The sequence below is a fragment of the Rana temporaria genome, chromosome 8, assembly GCF_905171775.1.
Source record: "Rana temporaria chromosome 8, aRanTem1.1, whole genome shotgun sequence".
Taxonomy (NCBI): Eukaryota; Metazoa; Chordata; class Amphibia; order Anura; family Ranidae; genus Rana; species Rana temporaria.
Genome location: NC_053496.1, coordinates 47,956,128 through 47,972,070, shown reverse-complemented (window position 1 = coordinate 47,972,070; position 15,943 = coordinate 47,956,128). Strand labels below are relative to the sequence as shown.

The following is a 15,943-nucleotide window of genomic DNA, read 5'->3' as shown; positions in this document are numbered from 1 at the left end:
AACTCACTACTATGGTTATTCCAATAAGGATTTGAATGTTTCCCACACATGCTAGTGTGGTATATTTCACATGCTACAGGGACATTATTTCTTTTTCTTTTTTGGACATTTATTCACTACACTAATTGTGTTGTCACACAGGTCTGAATAATTTTTATAGATTGGCGCGATATTTTCTTTTTCCTTATACAAAGATACCTATATACATAGAGGCTGTCTGAAAAAATATGTCAGGGTCTGGTCTAAATGGTTGGCGGAACCCTCCACTGCGGCAGCAGATTAGGAGGCTTCTTTGATTTCTGATAGCATAGCTTGATGTCTTGCTGAACCATCCCCCTGAGCCAGACCACCTCATTGATGATGGTTTATTATGGTAGTCGCAAATGCTCAAACATATCTTGGTTCTGTACTGCTACCTTGCGACCCCTACGCGGGTCCTCGGCCGTGTTGTAAGCCAGATGTTGGCTGTGTTATTGTACGTTTGTATTGTCCTATGTGTTTTTCGAAATAAAATAGATTTCCAAAAAAAATAAAAATCGTAGGGTTGTCGCCCCAAAAAAGGAGCAGGATCTTCTTTTGGACGACAAACGTGCATAGCGCAGCCCATTGAGGTGAATTGTCAGTCCTATGCGAGACACATGAAAATTAATGTAAATCTTGCATTCAGAATCGCAAGCAGGAATGCTTGTTACTGCAACGCGATATCTTACTGAGCTGGGTGCTAGGATGCGGGCAGCTGATACAAAGCGCCATTGGGTGTTTTGGTGGTGGAAGCTACCTGCACCATAACAACCAATAACGTTGTACAGCCCAACTGCCTCCTAGCAACCAATGATGCTGGTGGCCAAGCCACAGCATCCTAGCAACCAAAGAGAGAGGGGCAGGAAAATAGGTTGGCACCTGGAGTGCTATGGTGCCCCATGATCTGTTGTTACACCCCCTACTGGTGACGTTTTAGGAGACAGGAAGTTAGGGAAAGCTTCCATAGTGTTTACAGACCTAATAGATGAGATAAGTTTGGCACAATCAATATGATTTCTGTATTCTACAAAGATTGGTACTCCCCATTAATGGAAGGTGCTGTCATGTTGTTGATGTTCCACAGATCTCGGTCCTGATGAGCACCCCAATCATCTCCTTACTCCAAGACAACGTTTCCGGAGGACTTTTTCACTTTATCCTGTGAGTGGAGTTGAAGCTGTACTGCTTTTATTTTTAACTTGTTATTTTCAGGACTAGGGAGGTATTGTTTTCAGCAGGAACGTGGGGGGGGAACGTAGCTCTGGCACCTCCAGCACACAATGTATGTAATGGCAAGGAGTACTGGGGTGTGCGGGAGGGTCTATTGGTGCTGGAAGAAATCTTTCTGTGTGGGGGTCTATTGTTTCTGGGGGATTAATTGTTGAGGGAGGGGTCTATTTTTGCTGGCTGCTGGTAAATCTGTTGTTGTTACTGGGAGTTTATTGCTGCAGGGGAGGATCTATTGTTACTCGAATGGTATTTTGTAATGAGCGGTCCATTGTTGCTAAGGGGTATAATGTTTTGTGAGGGATCTGTTGTTGCTGGGGTGGGTCTAGTGTTGCTATTATTCTGGGGGATCGATCGTTGATTGGGGTGAGGTCTATTGTTGCTTAGAGGATCTACTGTTGCTGGGGTGGGTCTAGTGTTGTTGGGGGGGGGGGGCTATTATTGCTGGGGGATCTATTGTTGCTATGTTGGATACAAGCAGATTAATCTTCAGTTTTACTATATTGCTGTTTTTATTCTAGTTATAAAGTGGGGATAGGGGGGGGGGGGCACCTTCCTGGCTTTAGAGTAAGGTTTTGGGTATATAAATCACAGATATTTTGACAGTTAAAAGATAACTCCAGAAATGTAAAGTTTGCTTCAACCCTCAAAATACTGACCCACTATGCATAGCAGTTGGTTGCAGGGCGGTTGTAGTGCAACCCCATTCATTTGAATGGGTGAAATTTAGTGGTGGTACCAACTGACAAATGTGAGCAGCCATTTTAATTTTCTGTGGCCACTGTCTATTTATGGAGTCCTGGGTTCCCATTTCAGACAGGACACCATTCTGTCTGTTTTCTTGGCTGGAGTTTAGCTTGTTTGGTTTTGGATAGAGTGCCCCCCCCCCCCCAGATTGCCTACCTGAACGCAGGTCTGAACTCATGGATGTACACATGCAAAAACTATTTACTGGCACTGCCCATGCAATCATTTCTTTCTGCCTCAGTGGGAAAGGATTAGAACCACCGTTGGGTTTTTATTGATCAGTTCGGACTCGTTCAGACCTGCGAGCTATTCGTGTTGCACCGCTTGTCAAAGGGCATTTGACAGCCAGTGAGAAGGTCTGATTTAACCCTTTATTTGATTAAACATGTCCACAGATTTAACTCTTTAAATGCTGAGCTACAATACCGCAACCATAGCAGGCCTTGTGGCCACCATACAGGTGTGGTTGTGAGCAGGCGCATGGGGGGGTGCTGTTGTCACGGAGCATGCGCAGTTCGTAATACGTACCTGTCTGGCGCTCGGTCCATCATTTGCATGGGGTCACGCCTCATTTGCATGGGTTCACGCCCACTTCCACCTACGCCGATGTACGCCTTCAAAACCCACGCCACGCTGGTGCACCGTTGGGAGCACTGGCTTGCTGAATGCAGTGCTTGCCTCTCTGTGCTGCGTTGGCGTAGGGTACATTGTTTGCCCTACGGCAGCCTAATATGCGCCCACACTCTGTGAATCTGGGCCCTCATGTCTAAACGAGTCCTGACAATTTAATAAAAACCCAACAGCGGTTCTAATCCTTTCCCACTTGGCATCATTCATCCCAGGAAGACTGAGGACATCTAGTGGCAGAAAGAAATTACTGCAGGGGCCGTGCCAGTGAAGAGGAGTATTGCAGCTTTTTTGTCATTTTAAAGTGTTGGTACACCATTTTTTATTTTTATTTTTGCCTGGTGCATTAAAGATCAAGCTTTCTATTTTTCTGACCCATCACATAATTCCTATTGTGTTTGTTAAATTATTCTGTCATTATAGGGTTTTCTTCAGTTGCTCGGTGCTCCTAACACTTGCCCTGAGACTCACCAGCTCGGGCGGAGAGGTGATTCCCATGTCTCTGGCTCTGGTGTCCGGATGGTGGTATGTTTTGTACTTCGCTCGAGGGTTTGAGATGTTGGGACCCTTCACTATTATGGTTCGCAAGGTAAGCACCCCCTTCAAAAGTTATCATGGGTGAGTGGTACTTTATTGGTAACTCGGTGGGGAAGAAAATGGCAAATAAAATATAGCGTATGCCAGGGCTAGACAAACCCCAGGCGCCAGGTTGCCATTGCAACCAGAAGTTTCAACCTGGCACCTGGGCTTCCACCAAAATGCTGCACACACCCCATGCACGCCCCCCACACCCGTGCATCCCGGGCTCTGCTTACCCATCTGCAGGCTCGGCGCTGGCATAGTGGGTGCCGCTAGGTAGAGAAGTGGGGGGGGGGGGAGAGCGGGCACACACTCCTCCCCTTCTAGTTGTTGACCCGGAAGTGATGTTATTTCCGGCTCCCCATTGACAGTTTTCCTGGCCATCAAGGACCTGCTTTGTAATGCTTAACTGATGGCCTATAAGGGGGCTTTTAAACCGTTGCCTATACAATATACATTGACATGTTTAAAGCGGAACTTTACCCATAACAACTTGATAAAAAAAATAACGTTCATTAGCAAGGAACATGCATTCCACATTAGTAAGTATACTACAAAAAATTGTGTGCGCTGTAAATTGCCCTCAGCATTACTCCTGTTTCTTCTTACTGGAGGCGGACATTTTGCTGAAGCCCAGAGCCCCTAAACAGCAGTAAAGCAGAACTAAACCCATTGATTTAACAGGTTTAAAAAACTTTACATTCCTGGAATGCCAGGATTGCTAACTGTCACTTTAGCTTATTTCTGCAACCAAACTGTCAAACCATCTAATACAATACATTTCCAGCACTAAACCTTTCATCTGATTTCAAAATTGCAGCATTTGTAAATTTCAAAAGCCAATATAAAGGAATAGTAGTGGTAAAAAAAAAAAAATGCAGTTGTGGAGGTAACAATTTTTTTGTATTTTTTTTGTATAATTCTTATTTTAAAGTGGAGGTTCACCCAAAAACCTTTTTTTAACATTAGATTGAGGCTCGTTTTGTCAAGGGGAATCGGGTGTTTTTTTTACAATCGAAGCAGTACTTACCGTTTTAGAGATGCATCTTCTCCGCCGCTTCCGGGTATGGTCTTCGGGACTGGGCGTTCCTACTTGATTGACAGGCTTCCGACGGTCACATACATCGCGTCACGATTTTCCGAAAGTAGCCGGACGTCGGTGCGCAGGCGCCGTATAGAGCCGCGCCGACGTTTGGCTTCTTTCGGCTACTCGTGACGCGATGTATGCGACCGTCGGAAGCCTGTCAATCAAATAGGAACGCCCAGTCCCGAAGACCATACCCGGAAGCGGCAGGGAAGATCGCTCTCTAAAACGGTAAGTACTGCTTCGATTTAAAAAAAAACACCCGATTCCCCTTCACAAAATGAGCATTAATCTAATGTTAAAAAAAAAAAAATTCGGGTGAACTCCCGCTTTAAGAGGGTGTGGTAGTGGGTGTGTTCTTTGTCTACATAATTTTACCAATAGGTGTCCCTCATTCCCATCTTCGAAAGTTGATTGCTTTGCGCAAAAGTTTAAGCATCTACAAACTATGGGATATATTTATGTAATTTTAATGAATATCACCCAAAAATATATAAAAAAAAACAACTTTTTTCCTCAGTTTAGGCCGATACGTATTCTTCTACATATTTTTCATAAAAGAAAAAAGCAATAAGTGTTTATTGATTGGTCTTCGCAAAAGTTATAGCGTCTACAAAATAGGGGGTAGTTTTATGGCATTTTTATTAATATATATATTTTTTTTTACTAGTAATGGCGGCGATGAGCGTTTTTTTTTTTTCGGTACTGCGACATTATGGCGGACACTTCGGACACTTTTGATACATTTTTGGGACCATTGGCATTTTTATAGCGATCAGTGCTATAAAAATGCATTGATTACTATAAAAATGTCACTGGCAGGGAAGGGGTTAACACTAGGGGGCGGGAAAGGGGTTTGGCATGTTCCCTGGGTGGACTCACTAGGGGAAATGACTGATCGCTGAACAATGAACATACATTGTATGAACAGACTGTCAGGCATTTCTCCCCTGACAGGACCGGGAGCTGTTTGTTTACACACACAGCTCCCGGTTCTCGCTCTGTAATGAGCGATCGTGGGTGCCCGGCGGTGATCGCACCCGCCGGGTACGCGCTTCTGGATAAGGACGAGCGGGGGGAGTGCGCGCCCCTAGTGGCCGCTTCGCGAGGCGACGTAGAGCTACGGGCTCTTGTGCAGGGGAGCCGACCTGCTGCCGTAGAACTGCGGAGGCTGGTCTGCAAGTACTGTATTCATTGGTGTATAACACTCACTTTTTTACCCTGAAAATAGAGGGTAAACTGTGCCTGCGTGTTATACGCAGGGGGCTGTGGAAAGTTTTTTTCCTGAAACGTCCCTCCTAAAGTTAGGGCGCGTGTTATACGCCTGTGCGTGTTATATGCCGATAAATACGGTAGTTAATTGAACAAGCTAAAGTTAGATGCTGATTGGCTTCCATGCAAATCTGCACCTGTTTTTGCGACCTCCAGGTTTAGAAAATCAACTCCTTTTGCCTGGTACACATGATGAGATTATCGGACGAATGATCGTCTATTTTTTTTATTTTTTGCATGCTAGTCTCATATCGAAAATAAGAGGTTACCAAAGTTATGAAAATTCTCATATGACAGAATATTGTATTATAATATCGAAAATTTGGAAGTGATGTCGTGTTGTATTGTATTTTCTGATGACAACTGTACTGATTTAACGAAAATCGTGCAAGAAATTCTTTCCTGTTTGTCCCATCGGATAATTTTGTATGAGTTGTCGTAATCGGCTCTCGAAAGCTCTTTACTAACGATCAGATTGTCACTCAATCGCTTTTCAATTTTACCAGGTGTTTCTGTAATGGAGAAACCTAACAAGTGTATTTTTTTCAGATCATATTTGGTGACCTCCTGAGGTTCTGCTGGCTCATGCTGGTGGTCATTGTCGGCTTTGGAACAGGTGATAAATTTGGTCCACAAATCCTGACTTAAAGGGATCCTGTCAAGCTAAAAAAAAGATTCAGATGAAAGGTCCCTGCGATAAAAAAGTGTTTATAGTGACCTCTCTCCAGTGGTCTGGGTTTCCCACCTTTTATTCGTTCCAGCATTGCAGCCTCCGTAAAGCCTGTTTTACACAGGCTTCAGTTTGTCAGTATAAGAGCAATGTGAACAGCAAGCTTTGACAAAGCATTCAGGGAGCTTTCAGCATGCTTTGTTGTAGCTTTTAAAGTACCATTCTACTCCAGTTTGTAAATGTTGAACACAGAACCTAATAAGAGTGTTGATTGCCACTTTAAACAAGCTGCTAGCAGGCTTCAACAGGATTCTAACAAGCTTCAAGAAGTGGCAATCAAAGCTCCTATAAGGTTTTGTGTTCAACATTTACAAAATGGAGCTGACTGGTACTTTAACCACCTCATTACCGGGCACTTTCACCCCCTTCCTGCCCAGACCAATTTTCAGCTTTCAGTGCTGTTACACTTTGAATGACAATTGCGCGGACATGCTACACTGTACCTAAAATTCATTTTTATACATTTTTCTCCACAAATAGAGCTTTCTTTTGGTGGTATTTGATCACCTCTGAGCTTTCTATTTTTTGCTAAACAAATTTAAAAAAAAAACAAATTTGTTTATAATTTTGTAAATAAATACATTTTCTCCTTCACTGATGGGTACTGATGAGGTGGCACTGCTGAGGAGGCACTAATATGCAGCACTGATAGGCAGCACTGATGAGGAGGCATCGACAGGCTGAAAGGCGTTACTGATGGACACTGATTGGCATTTGTAAAGGGCACTGATTGGCATCTGTTGTAAGCACCTTTGATGGAGGCTGCGCTGATCATCAGTGCAGACCCCCACCTCAGGAGAGCCGCTGACATTCTCCCCTCTACTCACGTCCTGTCAGCGCGAACTGAGTGCAGCAGAATACCGGAACTTCCTGGTTACCGGTGTGATCAGCTGTCATTGGTCACAGCTGATCACATGGTAAAGCACCTACATCATAGGCCAGGGGTCTCAAACTCAAATTACCTGAGGGCCACAAGACAAGTTTTCATATGCCATGGGGGGCCGCATGCAAACTTTCAAACTTCAAAAACAACAGTACTGGTGTCAGCGAACACATTATTAACCCCCAGCACTGGTGTCAGCGAGCGCATTATTACCACCAGCACTGGTGTCAGCGAGCGCATTATTACCACCAGCACTGGTGTAAGTCAGGGTTTGACAAATTTGCTTGGAATCTAGGAGCCAGCTAAAAAAGTTAGGAGCCAGAAAACACACCCCGTCCCGACGAGCTTGCGCGCAGAAGCGAACACATACGTGAGCAGCGCCCGCATATGTAAACGGTGTTCAAACCACACATGTGAGGTATCGCCGCGATTGGTAGAGTGAGAGCAATAATTCTAGCTCCTCTGTAACTTAAAACATGCAACCTGTAGATTTTTTTAAACGTCGCCTATGAAGATTTTAAAGGGTAAAAAAGTTTGTCGGCATTCCACAAGCGGACACAATTTTGAAGCGTGACATGTTGGGTATGAATTTACTCGGCGTAACATTATCTTTCATAATATTAAAAAAAATGGGGATAACTTTACTGTTGTCTTATTTTTTAATTAAAAGAAGTGTAATTTTTTCCCAAAAAAGTGCGCTTGTAAGACCGCTGCGCAAATACGGCGTAACAGAAAGTATTGCAACGATCGCTATTTTATTCTCTAGGGTGTTAGGATAAAAAATATATATAATGTTTGTGGGTTTTCTTTAGAGGGAAGAATATGGCACTGAAAATAGTGTAAAATGACATTAGAATTGCTGTTTAACTTGTAATGCTTAACTTGTAATACCAACGGCCACCACCAGATGGCGCCAGCTCACATCTGGTGGTAATAACTTGTAATACCAACGGCTCACCACCAGATGGCTCCAGCTAAAAAAAAAAAAAAAAAAAAATATTTTTTTTTTTTTTTTTTTGCTCCCCTCGCTTCCACCCTGCCTGCGGGCCATTTATAACTGGTCCGCGGGCCGGTACTTTGAGACCACTGTCATAGGCTGTTTACCAAGATCGGAGACCGTACCACCAATCGCCGATCTGCGTGCCCAAGTGGCTTATCCTGCTGCATGTCATATGATGCCCAGGCAGGATAACTAACCCCCCGCTCGGGCGTCATTTTGCTATAGGCCGGGCGGGACGTGGTTAAAAGCTTCAACAAAGCTTGCTAAAAGCTCTGTAAATGCTTTGTCAAAGCTTGCTGTTCACACTGCTCTTATACGAGTTGCATTTGAAAGACAACTTGTCCAGAGAGAATAATATAGAAGTTGCAATTGCTGACTTTTTTTTTTTTGCAAGCTCCAGGGCTGTTATCCTTGTCCTTGTTTTTCTCGCTAGCAAGTAAATGACCTGGGATAACCATACTTTTCTTATCAAAATGTTGTCTTAATAGAGGATTTCTATCCGAAAACAAGCATGCAGCTAAAGAAGTGCTGAGATGTGATCTGATCATCCTTGTTTCTGGTCTGTGAGCAGCTAATAGTAAGGCCGGAATCACACTTGTGCGTGCGAATTTCAGCTCTCTTATCTTTGCAGAGAGATTACAGAAGTGTTCAGCAGATTAGCAATGTTTTAGATGCTAATTTGGAGACCTGGGAGAAGTTACAGGTGAGAGGAGAGTGGGGGAGAAGTGTATTGAGCTGAATGAGAGAAATTCCTGAAGAGAACTGAACACATCTGCGAATTAGATGCGTACCCATAGAAGATAATGGATCTGAATTCGCACCTGAGCCGCACCGCAAGGCATAAAATCCGCACATGTTTTTACTGCAATGCGCAGTGGCGAATGCATCGCACATATGTGAACCAGCCTCATTGAAAACAATGTATTTAGAAATGTTCTGCGTATTGGATGCGGTTTAAGCCGCACTCAATTCGCATAGGTGTGAACCCGGCCTAAAGGAAGGGTGACAGCCCCAGAGCTTGCATCCTCAAAAACAAGCACTGACAACTTGTAGAACTCTGTCCTGCCCGGTTCCTTTTAAAGGGCTTCACAATATCACTCCCAGCATATGATCTTTCCTAACAGTACTTGTCTTGCACTTGTCTTGCATCCTTGGAAGTTTGGAGTAGAGTGGAAGTGGAGAATGTTGGGGGGGGTTGTTTAAAGGTGAGGTGCCGCATTGTGCAGTGGCAATAATACACTCAGTCCCAGGGCAATGAAATAACTTGTATTGAATTAATGCAGAGACAGTTCACAAATAACAGTGGTAAGGCAGCCTAACTGGGAACACTCACATTTACAACAACAACTGACTCCTGTAGAGAGGGTGAGGCCTGGTTGTCTTGTGCCCATGCAGGCAGATGTCCCGAAAATGTGCAAGTCCTTTGCTTTCCCTCCTTGTCAGGAACGTTTCCCTGCAGCTAGCTCTGTCCAAACCTGGTGGGGTACCTGTCCCTACTCTACCACAAAAATGCACAGCAAATCTGGGAGCCGGGGGCCTTAAAGAGGCTCTGCCTGACCCAAGATGGCTTCTAGAGTCGCATGGGGGTGGCAGCATCCAATGGGATGGCTTCCCCAGGAAACCATAGAGGAACCATGTTCCTCCCGACTTCCTCTCCAACTGCAGTGCCTCTGCAGAATAGGGATGAGTTCCAGCGTGTTTGCATAGTACACGTGCAGAGCCCGCCAGGAAGTCTGCACGGCGCTGCGCTAATCACAGCCAGGGAGACATTTCCCGATCTCTGCAGCAGAGCATCGGAACAATGTCCCCCTGGCTGTGATTAGCGCAGCTCCGTGCACACTTCCTGGCGGGCTCTGCACGTGTACTATGCGAACACGCTGGAGCTCATCCCTACTCCAGAAGAGCACCACCTGCAGTGGAGAAAGTAGACTGCACCTGCCTAAAAGTTAGTTAAATAAGACAGACACATCAGCTTGCAAATGGGGCATCAAAATAATGGTGGGGAACTTTGGTATAGGGGAGTGAGTGACAAGGGGGATGGGAGGGTTAGGTTCATGGATGGTAGACAGTAGTCCACAGGGTAGTGGAATGACTTTGATGGTGCAGGTGGGAGATGGGATTGCAGTCCAGAAAGGTATTAGTGGTGGAGTAGGCTGTTAATAGAGGACATATATGGTAGATCCATCTGATGATGAGCCAGGAGGGGGGGGGGGTTAGGGGGGGTTAATCTATGGAAAAGCTGGGGCAGTGCATGTGTTTTGGAGGAAATAGAAAATGTGGAGCAGTTTTTTGAGTAGATGCCATCATGGGGGAAGGAAGGGTTCACCCTAGAGGGTAGAAAAGGAGAGGCAGGAGGACGTCTATGGAGGGAAGAATGGTTTGCCAAAAAGAGTTCTAAGTTTGGGGGTTGTATGGGACTCCCAATGTCTGTTGTGTTATTCCATTAACAATCCTTTTCTTGTTTCCATTATAGCATTGTACATAGCATTCCAGACAGAGGATCCAAATCAGTTGGGGGTGTTTTACAGCTATCCTATGTCACTCTACAGCACATACCAGCTCTTCATCAATGTCATCAACTCACCGGCCAACTACGATGTAGACCTACCCGTCATGTATGGTGTGATATATTTCCCCTTCACCTTAATCTCCAACGTCATGATGCTAAACCTATTAATTGCCATGATGGGGGATACCCATTGGAGGTTGGCGCAGGAGCGAGATGAGCTGTGGAGGGCCCAGGTCAGTTGAAAATCAGGAATTGGGGTATTTTCCCAGAAAGCACAAAGAGCTAATTCATGCATTATACATATAACAGGTGCACGTAATATTTCAGGGAAGTGTGTTTGCATTGAGTGCGAAAAGTTCTAAAAATAGAAAAACGAAAAAGAATTTGTAAACGTGATATTTCTTAGTCCTGACTATAATAAAGAAAATGTGTAAAAACCCGCTATGCATTAAACCTTTCGCTGCTACCGCCACTGCCAAACCAATTGTGGTGGCGGCATTTAACCACTTAAGACCTGGCCCTTCAGGCATCTAAAGGACCCGGCCAGTTTTTGCGATTCGGCACTGTGTCGCTTTAACTGACAATTGCGCCGTCGTGCGACGTGGCTCCCAAACAAAATTGGCATCCTTTTTTTCCCACAAATAGAGCTTTCTTTTGGTGGTATTTGATCACCTCTGCGGTTTTTATTTTTTGCGTTATAAACAAAAATAGAGCGACAATTTTGAAACAAATGCAATATTTTTTTACTTTTTGCTATAATAAATATCCCCCAAAAATATATATATAAAAAAAAAAATTTCCTCAGTTTTGGCCGATTCTTCTACCTATTTTTGGTAAACAAAATCGCAATAAGCGTTTATCGGTTGGTTTGCGCAAAATTTATATTTTAGGACCATTGTCATTTTCACAGCAAAAAGTGCTATAAAAATGCATTGTTTACTGTGAAAATGACAATTGCAGTTTGGGAGTTAACCACAAGGGGGCGCTGAAGGGGTTATGTGTGATCTCATATGTTTTTCTAACTGTAGGGGGGTGTGGCTGTAGATGTGACGCCATTGATTGTGATTCCCTATATAAGGGAACACACAATCAATGCGGGCGCCACAGTGAAGAACAGGAAAGCTGTGTTTACATACAGCTCTCCCCGTTCTTCAGCTCCGGGGACCGATTGCGGTACTCCAGCGGCGATGGGGTCCGCGAGTCCCGCTGTCCCGGACCTTCGGACCGGGTTGCGGGCGCGCCCGCGACGCAAGGCTGGGCACTAACAGAGGACGTACCTGTACGTACCCAGCCGTGCCATTCTGCCGACGTAAATGGGCAGGAGGCGGTCCTTAAGCGGTTAAAGAACAAACACCGGACTGTAAGTTTGTTTACATTTCTTTTCTCCTAACTAGCACCTAGGTACAGCCTCCTGATCACTAATACATGCTTAGGAATGTGTCATTTATTTTCCCCTCGCCACGTGTCTCAGGCTTACTTGGTCCTTTTGGGTGCCCAGGACCTCTATGGCAGGTGTCAGGATAGAGAGCTGCAGGAGATTAGTGAACATCTGTAGTATGAACAGGGCAGTCATCACAAATTTTTGGGGCCCCTTACACAGCTTTAGGTAGAGCCCCCCTGGGGCAGAGAACCTAGGGGGGGGGGGGGCTCCTCTCTTTCCTGCCACGAGATAAGCTTGGGGGGGGGGGCTTGTGGTAACTAACATAACAAAGTCAAGTCTTCTCTTCTCTCTCCTGCCACAAGTTGCTAAAGTCAGACGAAAAAATAGAAATCCAGGGGCCCGGACGCCCCTGGATGGTCAGACCCCCTTACAGGTTTATTGCCTGTACCCCCCTGATGGCAGCCCTGAGTATGAACCTGGAAGCGCTCAGCTCTGAGCACATTCTGGTTCAAAGCTGTCAAACCCTAGCTGCTCTTTCCCGGGAAGAAGCTGAGTACAGTTTGAGCTGAATCGGCTTCAACGGAGTGCAGAGGTGATATTAGATGTATAATAGAGCACTGATGTCTACATAAAGAGAACCTGTTGCCTGCTCTGTGCTCTTATATAAGGGGCTTGCCAGCACCCTTATAATGGCAATAAAGTTAAATTAAAAAAGAAAAAAATATCAAAAGATGTAAGCTTTTATTAAGTTTTGTAGCCCTTTACCAACTAGTATATTCATTTCTGCCATACAGCTTGCTGCAACCACAGTGATGCTGGAGAGTAAACTTCCTCAGTACTTTATACCTCGCCTCGGTGTTTGTGGATCTGAATACGGGCTTGGGAACCGCTGGTATTTTAGGTATTATACATTTTTATTTCATTTTGCATATCTTGTTTTGATTTTATTTAATGCCTGTAGCCAGTGGTGTATTTAGATTTTGTGCTGCCCTAGGCCTGACTAAACTCACACACCCCTTATTTAAATATGACCCACCCCTTCTTGTCAAGGTCACGCCCCTTTCAGTTTAAGACCCGCCCTGTCATTTGTAAACCAGACCCCTTACTTTTTAGGCTCCACCTTTTCGTCTTAGAGCTCCACCTGTTCCTCTCTCTACATTAAAAGTGTATACCAAGTGTAGCCTCATCACTATCCTTCAATGCCGCCTCACCGGTGCCCATCAGTGCAGCCTCACCGGTGCCCATCAGTGCAGCCTCACAGGTGCACATCGTAGCAGCCTCGCCAGTGCCCATTAATGCAGCTTCTCCAGTGCCCGACAATTCAGCCTCACCAGTATAGCTTATTAGTGGCTATCAGTGCTGCCTTATCAGTGCAGCTTAATGCGGAGGTCCCACTAAAAAAACATATTAAAAGTCAGCAGCTAAAAATACAGCAGCTGCTGACTTTTAATATATGGATACTTGCTTGTCCAGGGCGCCGCAATGTTGGTAACCGATCTGCGGCTCGTGGATCCACTGCTGCCGCCGACATTCTCGGTCAGGGAATCAAGAAGTGAAGCATTACAGCTTCACTTCCCGGTTCCCTACTGCGCATGCAAGAGTTGCGCTGCGCCTCTTCACTGGTCCCCGCTGTTTTCTGGGAGCTGTGTGTCTCCCAGAAGACAGCGGGGGTACAGTGTAGGTGCTGGGAGTGGCGTAGATCACAAGGTGATTTATGCCAGGAAGTGGGAGCAAATGCCTGTATTAGACAGGTATCTGCTCCCCTGAAAGGTTCCAAATGTGACACAGGAGGGGGGGGGGGGGAGTTTTCCAAAAAGTGTAAGTTCCATTTTTGGGTGGAATTCCACTTTAAGAGTGCCACCTAATCAGTGCAGGCTCAACCTCTTTAATGAGTTTGCATTGATTTCAGCACACATGGAATACTTTGCACATGCTGAATTCAATGCAAACTCATTAAACGGACCACATTCAGTGAAAGTTTATTAATATACAGATCATGCTATTGCAGTACATGAACTTTCACTGAAGGTGGACTGTTTAATGAGTTTCCAGCATGGATCACTTTATTGCAATAGCATGATCTGTATATTAATTTCCATATTGAGTGCAAATTTACTTCTGTGTGCCAAGCAGTTATTTATTACATTTTACCTGCTGTCCAGGCCAGGGGGTTCCCCTCTTGCTTCTCTCTCTCTCCTCCCCCTCCTGTCATCAGACAGACCCCGCCCCAGGAGATGATGCAGTGAACAAAAGCTGCACGTGGGTGGGTGGAGCTTTATGCTCCGCCTTTGCCAGTCCAATTGCATGCAGTCGCCGGCCCCTTATGTGAGTAACTCCGCCCCCCCTGCCAAGCACGCCGTCACACCATACTAACAAGTACCGCTGCAGCAAGCAGGCCGCCGGGGGCTGCATTTATGTGGGAGATGGCTGTGGGAGTCTGGACTCGGGGAAGGCAGGTGGGCTCTTTTTAACTGCCTCACAAAGTGCAGCCCTAGGCCTGGGCCTTGTCGGCCTAGGCTTAAATACCGCACTGTCTGCAGCCATTAGATGTTAAAGTGAATCTTGCACAAAAATCACCACATTAAAACGGAGGTCCGCCCCAAAAAAAATATTAAAAGCCAGCAGCTATAAATACTGCAGCTGCTGACTTTTAATAAATGGACACTTACCTGTCCAGGGTGCCCGCGATGTTGGCAGCTGAAGCAGATTAATTGCTCGGCTCTTGCCTCCATCCTCGGTGAGGGAATCAAGAAGTAAAGCGTTGCGGCTTCACTTCCCGGTTCCCTACTTCTCATGCGCGAGTCGCGCTGCACGTCCTCACTGGTCCCCGCCGTCTTCTGGGACCTGTGTGTTTCCCAGAAGACAGCGGGGGGAGTGGCGTGTGTGGAAGTGGGTGCAAATGTAGGTAGCTGCACCCCCCAGAAAGGTGCCACATATGACACCGGAGGGGGGAGGGTTCCCGAAAAGTGGAGGTTCCATTTTTGTGTGGACCTCCGATTTAAAATTGTTGGAAATTCTGTTATTTTTATCTACAGGTAAGCTTATAATAAGACATACCTGTAGGTAAAATGAATATCTCCTAAACGTGCACCGTGTAGGAGATATTCACCCTGCATGCAGCCGCTGACGTCAGCGGCGCATGCGCTCTGAAGGTCTGGCATACCAAGGGCACATGCGCAGGAGTGACATCATCATGGATGAATACAATGTGGTGCTCTGCTGTACAGTGACGTGATCCTGTGGCTACATAAAGTGCTAAAATCTGCTGCATATGTTAGTGAATGGCTTGGCCCAAGTGAAATATTTAAAGTTCACTAAACCTGGAGTTAGATTTCAAAGCAAATCTGTTGCATGCCTTCTAGGAGCAAATGAAAAGTTTGCTGTGGCGTTGGGCTATAGTTGAGCATAGCAGCGTTCAAAGGGTTATTTGAGAATTTTGTAGTGTAGTAACCTGTGCCTCTTCCAGTTCAAGTCTGCAAATTAAACAATTCTACAATCCTGCGCAACTATCTGGAGAAATATATATTAGCTAAGACTGCTGCTAAGCACCAAACTAACTCTATCCCTTCATAAGGGTAGTCAGCAATCGTAGGTAAACAGAGTTGTTCCAGTGTCCCTTATTGTTGAGCCTTCCTAAACCATGCTTCTTAAAATATTTTCACGGACTAGAATACACCTCCCTCCTTCAGATGCTCCCAAATGGTGCTCACACCCAACAGAATGTGCACTCACCAAAACGTTGTGACCCTCTTATGTTAATAAATGGGTCTACACCAGCTCTTATTAGTGCTTCTCCTTCCAGACACTTTTCCAGTCACTCCTCTCCTCCGGATCTTTAAATCAGCTGTAAATCCTCCTTTCTTTAGTCCTCCGCGAATAAAGA

At 45.3% G+C, this 15,943-nt stretch overlaps 1 protein-coding gene across 1 annotated transcript in view; it reads left to right on the top strand.

Moving 5' to 3' along the window:
• The window catches only part of LOC120946906 (transient receptor potential cation channel subfamily V member 6-like), a 70,043-nt gene that overhangs the window by 43,036 nt on the left and 11,064 nt on the right, over positions 1–15,943 (top strand). The window contains exons 11-15 of the mRNA XM_040361730.1: positions 1,106–1,182; positions 3,046–3,211; positions 6,107–6,173; positions 10,644–10,912; positions 12,855–12,961. Coding sequence (XP_040217664.1) covers positions 1,106–1,182; positions 3,046–3,211; positions 6,107–6,173; positions 10,644–10,912; positions 12,855–12,961 — 686 coding nt within the window. The remainder of the gene's footprint in view (positions 1–1,105; positions 1,183–3,045; positions 3,212–6,106; positions 6,174–10,643; positions 10,913–12,854; positions 12,962–15,943) is intronic.